The sequence below is a fragment of the Rana temporaria genome, chromosome 7 (assembly GCF_905171775.1).
Source record: "Rana temporaria chromosome 7, aRanTem1.1, whole genome shotgun sequence".
Taxonomy (NCBI): Eukaryota; Metazoa; Chordata; class Amphibia; order Anura; family Ranidae; genus Rana; species Rana temporaria.
The window spans coordinates 30,604,446-30,617,892 of record NC_053495.1 but is presented as its reverse complement, the minus strand read 5'-3'; the positions used below and the strand labels follow the sequence as shown (position 1 = coordinate 30,617,892).

General features: G+C 44.6%; 1 protein-coding gene across 1 annotated transcript in view; it reads left to right on the top strand.

Moving 5' to 3' along the window:
* Positions 1 to 13,447, top strand: part of LOC120945194 (cadherin-related family member 3-like) — an 84,755-nt gene that overhangs the window by 6,234 nt on the left and 65,074 nt on the right. Inside the window, exons 3-5 of the mRNA XM_040359169.1 lie at positions 2,984 to 3,149; positions 6,748 to 6,836; positions 12,788 to 12,888. Of these exons, the coding sequence (XP_040215103.1) occupies positions 2,984 to 3,149; positions 6,748 to 6,836; positions 12,788 to 12,888 (356 nt within the window). The remainder of the gene's footprint in view (positions 1 to 2,983; positions 3,150 to 6,747; positions 6,837 to 12,787; positions 12,889 to 13,447) is intronic.

Below are 13,447 nucleotides of genomic sequence, written 5' to 3'. Positions count from 1 at the left end.
GGTTCTCCACCCTAAAGTGGAGTCCCCCTGATCGGAACCCTCTCCCCCTCCGGTGTCACATTTGACACCTTTCAGGGGGAGGGGGGTGCAGATACCTGTCTAAAGACAGGTATTTGCACCCACTTCCGGCTCGGCATTCACGGGCAAAAGACGGGCATTCCGTCACATCCCGTCGCCCCCCCGTTGTGTGCTAGGAACACTCGGCTCCCAGCACACAGCGGGAGCCAATCGGCGGGAGCGGCGCGACTCGCGCATGCGCCGTAGGGAACCAGGTAGTGAAGCCGCATCGCTTCACTTCCTGGTTCCCTCAGCGTGGATGGCGGGGGGAGCAGCAGAGAGACGAGCGATCGCTCGTCCTCTGCTGCGATCGGCGCTGGACTCCTGGACAGGTAAGTGTCCTAATATTAAAAGTCAGCAGCTGCAGTATTTGAAGCTGCTGGCTTTTGATATTTTTTTCCCATGGCACATCCGCTTTAATAAAGCACGATCGGTACATAAACAGTTGCAAAAACGTACCTGATATCATCTCAGGGATCTTGTGGCCGTTTCCATCATGGCTGTGGGCATTATGAAGCCCAGTTCATGTTTCTTCCTGGATTTTCCGAGAGAGGTGCATGCTGGGATTTTTAGGCACAGTAATGCCCAGAGACTCCTGGCAAATGAGTACTAGGACAGGAAGTTCTACCACCTTGGACTAGGAACTAGGCAGATTACGAAATCTGCCTAGTAACAGCCATATAGAAGTGAGTAAAAAAAAAAAAAAGTTAAGATTTTTTTTTTTTTTACATTACAGGCAAGCTGTTCATAGAAAGTTTGTTTTTAGGGTGGAACTCCACTTTAATTCAAACAATTTTAAATAGGAGATCTGTTACAGAGGAGGATTTTGAGCAACTTCCATTGTAGGAATAAACTGACCACAAGCGTAACCAAAGTATCTGGAACTGTAAGGTGATGTACCAACATCGCTATATACATACACAAAAGAAGCCACTGATGACTATGGGACTTTTTTTTTAGAGGCTCATCTCCATTGATATAACGACTTCCATAAGATTAAAAATACCAGTATATTTACACAAATAAAAAAATAATAATGGCTGATTTCATATAATTACAGCATTTCTCAATTTATCACAGTACTGTATATCCTTGTTTATGCAAAAATCATATCACATGATTAGAGAGTTTAGTTTGGCTCACTCTTACTTCCACCTGGTTGGCCATAGAACAATTTTCACACCAATGGGTGAAAAGACTTTATCTCATTGCGTTTTCATAAAATGTATTTTACTTAATCAGGAGCAGATACTATTGATAGCACAGCCCAACTAAAAAACAATCTTTTTTCTTGGTGCCTTGCTTTTTATACTTATTCTTGGGGTTATTTAGGGCATTACATCACTACCAATTCTACGCTGTAACGTGGCTATGTACTCAAGAATTTGTATTCTGTTGTACAAAAATGTTCATATCTTTAGTAACCCCCTCGTCTTTGATATGAGACTAGCATGCATAAAAAATTGACGATCGTTCGTCCGATATTCTCATCGTGTGTACCAGTGTTTCCAATCGTCAGTATTTTTACGGGCAGCCAGTAAAAAATGGGCACTTTTCTCCTGCCAGTAAATGCCAGTAAGAGGAAAAAGTTGCCAGTAAAAAATATGGCTGTGACTCTCGGCTCGGAAATTCGAATGAGCAGTTCGGGTCCTACTGAGACCATTCGAGTGCCTGCTACAGTGTGTTCAGCCGGTGCCAGCAGCGGATGGGACTGGTGGAGGTGATGCATGAGAGTGTCGTGTAATGTCATGGTACAAGGGAGCCGAGTGGAGCGGCCTCAGGCCTCGTACACACGCCCGAGAAACTCGACGGGCGAAACACATCGTTTTCCTCATCGAGTTCCTTGTTAGGCTGTCGAGAAACTCGACAAGCCAATTTTCTCCATTACCGTCAAGTAAATAGAGAACATGCTCGTCAAGTTTCTCGACAGTTTCCTCGACGAAAATGTACACACGACCGGTTTCCTCTGCAAAAAAAATCTCCCAGCAAGTTTCTTGCTGGTTTTTGCAGAGAAACTCGGTCGTGTGTACGAGGCCTAAGGGAGGGGAGCGAGGCAAGCCAGAAGCAGGACTGTTAGTGCTGTTTGGAGTGGAGGGACCACCTGGTGTGGTGAGAAACTGTCACTCAGGAGGGTGATCTTTGCTGCTGCACACTGCTATCAGTGTCACTGTGAGAGTCAATTTCATGGGTGTGTGCGCCGCCCATTCTAATTTCTTGCCCTCCTGAGTCCTGTCCCTGAGCTACTTAATTACTATATCAAAAATAAAATAAGAATTATGTTTTTTGGCTTAATATCTACCTTAAATCACATTTCTAATTGCATGTTGTACCTATTTGTATTCTAAATACTGAAATGTGTACTTAAAATTTTAGTTTTGTAACTTTTGGAAATGCCAGTAAAAACTTGGCTGTGCAAATAAATTTTGGGTGTCGTGTCAGTAAATTTCAATCTGGTAGGTTGGCAACACTGGTGTGTACTTAGCTTTAATAAGAAGAAAGAAGAAAGGTGTAAACTGGTAAGTTGTGCAGGAAACAGAAGGGTTGCAGCACTACAGACAATGGACAGATGTCTCTCCTCCATTCTTTCTTGGGGGCGACTTTCACTTCTCTGGCTAGACTATGAGATTATTTGTGAAAGGCTGCTGTGGGTCAATGCACTTTGCACATTATAGTTGCTCTTTGCACTGTCATATTGAATAAACCTGATAGAGCAATAACTATATTTTCCCTTTAGGTCCCATTTCGAAACATTATAGTATGACCTGATTTAAAGGAATTAAATTCGAGCTGAATGGCTATCCAAGGGAGATCTAGTTATGTAGAGTATACAGGATGACATTATATATGAAGGGACATGCGTTATATTAATTATAATAATCTACATAATTTGGCTTTGACTCATCTATCGCTTAATCCTTCTATCTAGTTGATAACAACAAATACACCCAAGCTGAACTTTGAAGCGGTGCCACTGTATACTCTGCAAATCCTGGTGGAGGACAGCAAAAAAACAACGGCCACACAGTCCATTGTTATCGAAATTACCCATGTTAACAAGGCTCCACTCTTTACCGGAACACTGGCCAGACAAGGTAATACAGGGATGAATTTTTTCAGCTGTTTGTGGGAGCACAATGGTATAACTTGGATATACACGAAGGGCCAGATTCAGATAGATCAGCGGATCTTTAGATCCGCGTAATCTATCTGATTTAAGATCCGCCGCCGCAAGTTTTAGAGGCAAGTGGGTAATTCACAAAACACTTACCTCCAAACTTGCGGCGGCGGATCGTAATTCCTCCGGCGGAATTCAAATTCCGCGGCTAGGGGGAGTGTGCTATTCAAATCAGGCGCATCCCCGCGCCGATCGAATAGCGCATGCTCCGTCCGGAAATTTTCCCAGCGTGCATTGCTCCAAATGATGTCGCAACGACGTCATTGGTTTCGAAGCTTACGTAAATGACGTCCGACCGTATTTGCGAACGACTTACGCAAACAACGTAAAAAATTCAAATTTCGTTGCGGGAACGACGGCCATACTTAACATTGGCTGCACCTCATAGAAGCAGGGGTAACTATGCGCCGGGAAAACCCTTACCTAAACATCGTAAAAACACTGCGTCGGGCCCGCGTATGTTCGTGAATTGGCGTATCTCGCTGATTTACATATTCTCTGCGTAAATCAGCGAGAACGCCCCCAGCGGCCATTTTTAAATTGCAGTTAAGATCCAACGGTGTAACACGGTTACACCTGTCGGATCTTAGGCATATCTATGTGTAACTGATTCTATGAATCAGTCGCAAAGATACGACCGGCCTAACTCTGAGATACAACGGTGTATCAGGAGATACACCGTCGTATCTCTCTCTGAATCTGGCCCTATATTGTCAAACGTATTGAGACACCTGCCTATTACACGCACATAAACTTTAATCCCAGTCTTAGTCCGTAGGGTTCAATATTGAATTGGCCCACCCTTTGCAGCTATAACATCTTCAACTCTTCTGTGAAGGCTGTCCACAAGGTTTAGGAGTGTGTCTATGGGAATGTTTGACCATTCTTTCAGAAGTGCATTTGTGAGGTCAGTCAATAATGTTGGACGAGAAGGCCTGTCTCGCAGTCTCCGCTCTAATTCATTCCAAAGGTGTTCTATCGGGTTGAGGTGCAGGCCAGTCAAGTTCCTCCACCCCAAACTCACTCGTCCATATCTTTATGGACCTTGCTTTATGCACTGGTGTGCAGTCATGTTGGAACAGAAAGGGGCCATCCCAAACTGTTCCCACAGAGTTGGAAGCACGACGCCTTAAGAGTTCCCTTCACTGGAACTAAGGGGCCAAGCCCAACCCCTGAAAAACAACCCCATACCATAATCCCCCCTCCACCAAATGATTTGGACCAGTGCACAAAGCAAGGTCCATAAAGACATGGATGAGCAAGTTTGGGGTGGAGGAACTTGACTGGCCTACACAGAGTACTGACCTCCACCCGATAGAACAACTGTGGGATGAATTAGACCAGAGACTCCAAGTCAGGCCTTCTCATCCAACACCAGTGCCTGACCTCACCAATGTGCTCCAGCATAGAGCTGTAAAAACGCCAGACGTTAAACACTCAAAAACGCTCAAAAACTCAAAAAAAACGCTACCGCTGCGTTTTTGAGCTCCAGCTAAAAAAAAAACATGGACAGGCATTTTTAAGCGGTAAAAAAGGCAAAAAAAAGTGGCTGTAAAAACGTCCTTGGAATGTTGTTAAAAAAAAGTAATTAGAAATGCCTATAAAACAGCCAACATGTTTTGGGGCAACACCAATCCGCCTTCATTCTTGTTGCACTGATGAAGAGGGAGTGACATTGCACCCGAAACAAGTTGGGTGGTCTTATATGGAATTTTTATCAACAGTTAAAAGTATCTTGGACTCTTTAGGCCGATTTTGATGAGGCATGTCTTTCTATATTTTTCTAGTTTGGGCCTGGCATTTTGTCAATCTAGTGCTGATGTGGACCTTACACAGACCTCCTTCCATTTCACAAGGGAGCAGAAGGAGTGCAGGGGCAGTTGAGTGAACCTAAAAATTTTGCATTGAAGGTTTGCATGTTACTCTATCACTGTGTGGCTCTATATTGGTTTGCAGTCATAATGGTGGCATTAGCAATATAGCTTGTGGATGAATTTTTTATTTTTTTACAAGCTTGTTACAGATGGCACTGTGCCTATCTCTCACCCTTGTCTATTGTGGAGAGAAAAACACATACAGTGTTATAAAGTTTTAAAGCCGAACTAAAGTCCACTTACCTCTGCTCCGACGTTCCAAAGCCTAGGGGTCCCACTCCCTTGGTAGTGCAGGCATCTTCTCCCCAACTTTTACATACCTCTCAACTCTTTGAGATGGGAATGAGGGACACCTATCAGCAAAAGCATGCAGGCATAGGACACACTCCTTTCCACGCCCTCTTAAAGGAGAATTGTACAAGATTGGTTGAACCCACATGTGCTTTTTTTACCACTACTATTCCTTTATATTGGCTTTTGGAATTTACAAATGCAGCAATTTAGAAAGGTTTCGAACTGGAAAACTATGTTGATAGATAAAAAGTGCATTTTATATACATCTATATAGATGAGACCAAAATGAGGGACAAATGAGGAGAATGAGGGACAGAGGGACATTGCTCCAAATCAGGGACAGTCCCTCGAAATCAGGGACAGTTGGGAGCTATGCTTTTATACAGGTGCCAGGTCTTTGACTGTCTTAACTGGCTGGCATTGGATAATGTAACTGCTGTTCATGTGAAGGAGTTCATTTATCCCCGCACACAGGTACTTTGCTGAGAATGTAAAGAGTAATCCGACCTGTGCATGTTTAGCTCAGTGTACATTCTACAGAAGACTGCTAGCAGGCAGGTAAGTTTATTTTATTGCCTCTTCTGCAATAAAAGAAACCTGTCTGCCCATAAAGTTTGCCTTTTAGGCCAGGTTCACATATGTGCCGCGGCAGTTTCCAGCTAGGGGTCTGGTGCATTCCTGTTCACCGGTTCAGGTCCGACTAGTAAACTCTCAGCTTTTTATACAGTTAGAAAGCATGCTGCAGTAATCACAGGGACAATGAAACACTCCACTCAAAACATCACACAATGGGTGCTTAACGAGTCCCCCTCAATCCACATCCCAGACAGACATTCTGGCACCGAATCTACATGAATCAATTACTATAGCTGACATGCCAGACATGACTTTTAGAGTGTGTTAACGCACAACACATATTAGCAATGCATCAATAGAACTTTCACACAATACAGGGCTAGTTAGCATAGCACAATGAAATATCTTAATTGAGCCAGACTCAATTAACACCTCAACAGTATGTGTGTCCCCACATGAATGAGTCACTCTGCTATTGACCTGTTGGAGTCTGAATTAAATACCTGTAATATCCCACGATATCCTGCAATACATGAATTATCATTATTGTCCCATCTCATGTAATTCATGATATCATTTCTCAGTCATCCTATGCCCCTATCGGACATAGGATGAACTTAGACCCAGGAGTCATTAGTGAAGCTGGCACAGGAGTACCCTGCATCCTTCAAACGTCTCTGGGTATCACGGGCCATTCCGTTACACTCAGTTTAACTTTAGAAAATCTTCAGCAGTAGAGTAAATAATCGATGTGAACTTTTTTCCCATTAGACGCGGAGCTGTATATAGCGGAGAACACTGCTGTTTCCACAGTCATTTACAAAGTGGCAGCCAAGGACCCAGATAATGACGTGCTGCAGGTAATAATCGCGGCAGTTGTAAAGCATTTTGCGGTGGCGGTACTTGACACAAATCTGATGAGTTTTCCTTGGAATCGCTTACTGGCAAAACCTCAAAACTGGAGTCATTTGTTACAGTAATAAGTCAGAATTTCTTTTACTTGTAATGGTGACCTTTAGTGGGGATTATAGGTTTTCCTTCATGTAAAGCAAATGCACATTGTATATTATGTATACATGTATTGTCTATATTAAGATACATTGTGAACTCCATGCTGCTGTATTTTATTTTTTAATTGTGCCAGCATAGTACAGAAAGGTGCTGAGATAAACCTTCCTTAGGATATCCTGGACCTGGTTCAACAATAGTTTCTCTTATATTATATTTAACGGAAGCTATTTTTTTCAGTTTTTGTTTTTAAGCTTTGACATTTTTATTTGTTTCGCTGGATCATATTTTCCTAATCACAATCACAAGGTGTCAGTTCTCTCCTCCATAGCAAATCATGTATTCATTATCCATGTCAATTATTACTGTGAAAAAGAAATTAGTTACAGGGTAAGCCTGTAAAAAATGGCAGGGGAGCGAGCTATATCATATTCTATTCAAAGCTCTAATAATGGCAAAAGTTGGCATCACTTCTGGGAGCCCAGGATGATATTGTGTAATGGAAACCCTGTGGCACGGGACCTGTAGGTAAATAAACACAGATTTACATTCTCTGGCAATTCATTACACCCATAAATCTCATTTACTTCTATTACACTTCTCTAGTTACCACCACTACACGGGCACATTTCTCAACTAACTGCCACTGCACCTCCACTAATCACCACTACATCCACTTACCTTACCTCCAGGGGCAGCCATTGTACACATACTCTCACACCTGTACTGACAGCCACTGCACCCACACACCTGTACTGACAGCCACTGCACCCACACACCTTTACTGACAGCCACTGCACCCACACACCTGTACTGACAGCCACTGCACCCACACACCTTTACTGACAGTCACTGCACCCACACACCTGTACTGACAGTCACTGCATCCACACACCTGCACTGACAGCCACTGCACCCACATACCTGCACTGACAGCCACTGCACCCACACACCTGCACTGACAGCCACTGCACCCACACACCTGCACTGACAGCCACTGCACCCACACACCTGTACTGACAGTCACTGCACCTGCACACGTCTACTGACAGTCATTGCTTCCAAACACCTGTACTGACAGTCACTGCATCCACACACCTATACTGACAGTAACTGCAGCCACACACCTGTACTGACAACCGCTTCATCCACACACGTCAACTGACAGACACTGCATCCACACATCTGCACTGACAGCCACTGCACCCACACACCTGCACTGACAGCCACTGCACCCACACACCTGTACTGACAGTAACTACACCCACACACCTGTACTGACAACCGCTTAACCCACACACGTCAACTGACAGACACTGCATCCACACACCTGCACTGACAGCCACTGCACCTGCACGCATCTACTGACAGCCATTGCACCCACACACCTGTACTGACAGTCACTGCACCCACACACCTGTACTGACAGTCACTGCACCCGCACACCTGTACTGACAGTCACTGCACCCGCACACTTCTCCACTAACAGCCAGCGTACCTGCAAAGTTACCCATTTACCATCACTGCACCCGCACACTTCTCTGCTGATGACCTTCCCTTCACTCCTCCACTGCTCTGTTCAGTAGCTCTATATCTTCCTCTATCACCAAGCAGCACATTTGATGGAGAAGGATGAAGGGGGATCTTAGATGAAGGAGGACGATGCACCAAACAGGAGCGAGGAGATCATGTATACACATATCATGGGTTTGTTTTGAATTCTGCTAAATAGCAAAGAAACTGATATAGAAATTATCTTCTATACAAGAGATGCTTCTTCGGGGGCTGGTTGCTCATGTGATGCCTGTTTTCTCTCTACTGCAGTTTTTGTTGACGTACCCTTTTATTTTACATTTTCATAATACAAGGAATTAAAACAGGAAAATACAATTTTATAATATAATATATAGTAGGCCTTTAAGAGACTCAGACCACTAAAACTCCACGGGCCAGATTCACAGACGAGATACGCCGTCGTATCTCTGAGTGTATCTATTATGCGGCTGATTCATAGAATCAGTTCCGCATAGATAGCCCTAAGATCCGACAGGTGTAAGGCTCTTACACCGTCGGATCTTAGGATGCAATACCTCAGCCGCCGCTGGGTGGACTTTGTGTCGTTTTCCTGCGTCGGGTATGCAAATGAGCTTTTACGGCGATCCACGACGGTTTTCGCGTTCGTTACGTCGTCGCTAGTAATTTTTTCCCGTCGCAAAGTTAAGCCTGCTTTGGCCGTCAAATTTAAATATTTTTTTTTTTTGCGTAAGACGTCCGGGAATACGAAAGTACGTTACGCACGTCGCCATTCAAAAAAATGACGTCACTTCGCGCAAAGCACGGCGGGAATTTCAAAATGGAGCATGCGCAGTACGTCCGGCGCGGGAGCGCGCCTAATTTAAATGGCACACGCCCCATTTGAATTAGGCGGGCTTGCGTCGGACGCCGCCGCCGTAAGTTTACACGCAAGTGCTCGGTGAATCAGGCACTTGCGTTGAAAACTTGCGGCGGTGTAACGTATAGACGATACGTTATGCCGCCGCATTTGTACCTGAATCTGGCCCCACATGTGTCATGAATAATACGTGGACTGTGCCTTGATTGGATGAAAGGTTCACCTTTGTTTGAGGATCTTAGTAAATAAAAGATTTTTAAGTTCTATGATGACGTACAGCATAGTACAGGACAAACGCTGCCAGCTAAACCACCGTATGTTCCCACTTACTTTCCCGTTGGTGGAACCTTTGTCTTTATTATGGTCATCACACATTAATACTTATAGCAAACAACAACATGTTACTAAGAAACACTCTATTCACAATGTCAACTGCGAGGCAGACGATGCGTCAGCTATCCATAGAGATTATTATTCTTTTATGTCATTAAAGTGCTTTATAGTGTCCACATACCCGTCCCCTATGAGATGTGATGACCTCTTTTGGACTCTTATTGGATTAATCTATGGTTACTGCAGTCGCCTCTGTATTTTTCTTTAAAAATGTCACTTTTTGTACAGTTTTTCTTTTATTTTTTTAACAAACCCTCATGGGTTATATGTTAACCACTTCAGCCCCGGACCATATTGCTGATCAATGACCGGGCCACTTTTTGTGATTCAGCACTGCGTCGCTTTAACTGACAATTGCGCGGTCGTGCGACGTGGTTCCCAAACAAAATTGGCGTCCTTTTTCCCCCACAAATAGAGCTTTCTTTTGGTGGTATTTGATCACCTCTGCGGTTTTTAGTTTTTGTGCTATAAACAAAAATAGAGCGACAATTTTGAAAAAAACACAATATTTTTTACTTTTTGCTATAATAAATATCCCCCAAAAATATATACATATAAAAAAAAAATGTCCTCAGTTTAGGCCGATACGTATTCTTCTACATATTTTTCGTAAAAAAAATGGCAATAAGCGTTTATTGATTGGATTTAGCAAAAGTTTAAGGGGCAGATTCTCGAAGATCGGCGTAAATGTCGGCGGGCGTAACGTATCTCATTTACGTTACGCCGCTGCAAGTTTTACAGGCAAGTGCTTTATTCACAAAGCACTTGCGTGTAAAGTTGCGGCGGGGTAGCGTAAATCACCCGGCGCAAGCCCGCCTAATTCAAATTAGGCGGGTAGGGGGCGTGTAGTATTTAAATTAAGCGCGTTCCCGCGCCGAACGTACTGCGCATGCGCCGTCCGAAAAATATCCCAGGGTGCATTGCTCCAAATGACGTCGCAAGGACGTCATTGGTTTCGACGTGAGCGTAAATGGCGTCCAGCCCCATTCACGGACGACTTACGCAAACGACGTAAATTTATAAATTTCGACGCGGGAACGACGGCCATACTTAACATTGGTTGCCCCTCATATAGCAGGGGCAACTTTACGCCGGAAAAACCTAACGTAAACGTCGTAAATTCACTGCGTCGGCCGCGCGTACGTTCGGGAATTCGCATATCTAGCTAATTTGCATACTCGACAGGGGAAAACGACGGAGGCGACACCTAGCGGACAAAAAAAAATTGCATTTAAGATCCAACAGCGTAAGAGCCTTACGCCTGTCGGATCTAATGGATATCTATGCGTAACTGATTCTAAGAATCAGTCGCATAGATACGACGGCCCAGATTAGGACTTACGACGGCGTACATGGCGTTGCGCCGTCGTAAGCCCTTTGAGAATCTGGGCCATAGCGTCTACAAAATAGGGGATAGTTTTATGGCATTTTTATTAATATTTTTTTTTTACTAGTTATGGCGGCGATCAGCGATTTTTATCGGTACTGCGGTCTTATGGCGGACACTTCGGACACTTTTGACATATTTTTGGGACCATTGGCATTTTTATAGCGATCAGTGCTATAAAAATGCATTGATTACTATAAAAATGCCACTGGCAGGGAAAGGGTTAACACTAGGGGACGAGGAAGGGGTTAATTACGTTCCCTAGGTGTGTTCTAACTGAAGGGGGGGGGGGGGTGGGACTGACTTGGGGAAATGACTGATCGCTGTTCATACATTGTATAAACAGAAAATCAGCATTTCTCCCCCTGACAGGACCGGGAGCTGTGTGTCTGTAACGAGCGTTCGCGGGTGCCCGGCGGTGATCGCGCCTGCCGGGCACGCGCGTCGGGACCAGGGGCGAGCGGGGGGCGCACGCGCGCCTCTGGCGGGGCACACATGCCCCTATTGGCTAATTCGCGAGATGACGTATAGCTACGTGATCTCACGCAGCCAAGCCGACCTGCCGCCGTATTACTGCGGCGGCTGGTCGGCAAGCAGTTAATAAACCTATTTGTATTTTTATAATTGGTTCCTACAAAGTCCATTTCTTTGTATCTTAACATTTGCTGTACCAATATTTTTAGGACGTGGCACTGCGCTACTATAGACACCCACAGTCCATCCTGTGGCTGGTGATCTACCAACAATTTAATATGACACAACATTAGCAGAAGTTGCCCAAATGGTGGCGCTAAAGAGCTGAAAAAACACATAGTTTTGTGTTTGTTGGCCGCCCAAACATATACTTTAAAGTGGATGTAAACCCAACATTTTTATTTTATATTTTTGATGTCACAATGTAGAGAATAAGATTTCCTATAATCTGTGCCCAGTCTCGCCACACAGAGTTAACCCAGCTCTGAGCAATCCTCTTTTTATTGTTCAGTGAAAATAAAAAGACTTGCAGAGAAAAACTGAAGTCTTTTCCGCCCCCTTGCTTCGAGTGACATATCTACATATCTCATGCACTAGCCTGGAGTTCACAAAAAAAAGTTCACAATTCACATGGGGGTGTCATTACCATTGTATGACACTCCCCAGCAGTTCGCATATGGCAGTGTGAACTGCCGTGCGAGTCGGGTGCGATGTGGGAACCCGCAGTGGATTCGCAGGGTTCCCGAAGCGCACCAGTGTGAACCAAGCCTCAAAGCATACAGCCTACAAATGTCACCTGACTGCTCCCACCAAGGCTCGGTTCAAACTGCTGCGATTCGGGAACCCTGCGAATCCACTGTGGGTTCCCACATCGCACACTACTCACACGGCAGTTCACACTGCCATATGCAAACTGCTGGGGAGTTCAGGAACTCCACTGAGAGCCAAGCAGTTCTCCACTAGGGACGGTATACTTGCCCTTGCCATACTTCAGAAGAATTCTGTGCCAATATCATTTGATGCCAAAGGAGAACAATGTAAAACCTGCTTTAGCTTTCCCTTTTCATATAGTACAGTTACTGTGATGTAATTCATTTAGAACATTTCCTCCAATTGCTTCATATTATTATTATTATTGGTGCTTAATCTGTTCACAGTATTCTATCAGGATTACTCCGGGCAACTCTGGGTTTCAGATTGACAACACAGGAACGATCTCAACCACGCAAATGTTTGATTATGAAAGTAACACAAAGAGGTAACCAATGTCTTTTTGTTTGACATAGGAATAAGTAGCCAGTTGCAAACACTGGCCCAGATTCAAAAAGCAATTGCGCCTGCGTAACCATAGTTACGCAGCGCAATTGCTTACTTGCCCCGGCGTAACGAGTTCTCCTGATTCAGAGAGCTCGTTACGCCGACTGCAGCCTAAGATATGCGTGGCATAAGGCTCTTATGCCCTCATATCTTAGGCTGCATTCTTACGTTGGCCGCTAGGTGGCGTTCCCGTTGTGGTCAGCGTATAGTATGCAAATTGCATACTAACGCCGATTCACAACGTTACGCGAGCCCTGCGTACGCAGTTTACGTCGTTTGCGTACGTCGGGTTTCACGTAAGGCTGCACATGCTAAAAGCAGGGGCAGCCAATGCCAAGGATACCCGTCGTTCCCGCGTCGCGAGGTTTGAAATTTACGTAGTATGCGTAAGTGAATCGTGAATGGCGCAGGACGCCATTCACGTTCACTTTGAAGCAAATGACGTCCTTGCGACGTCATTTACCGCAATGCACGTCGGGAAAGTTTCCCGACGGAGCATG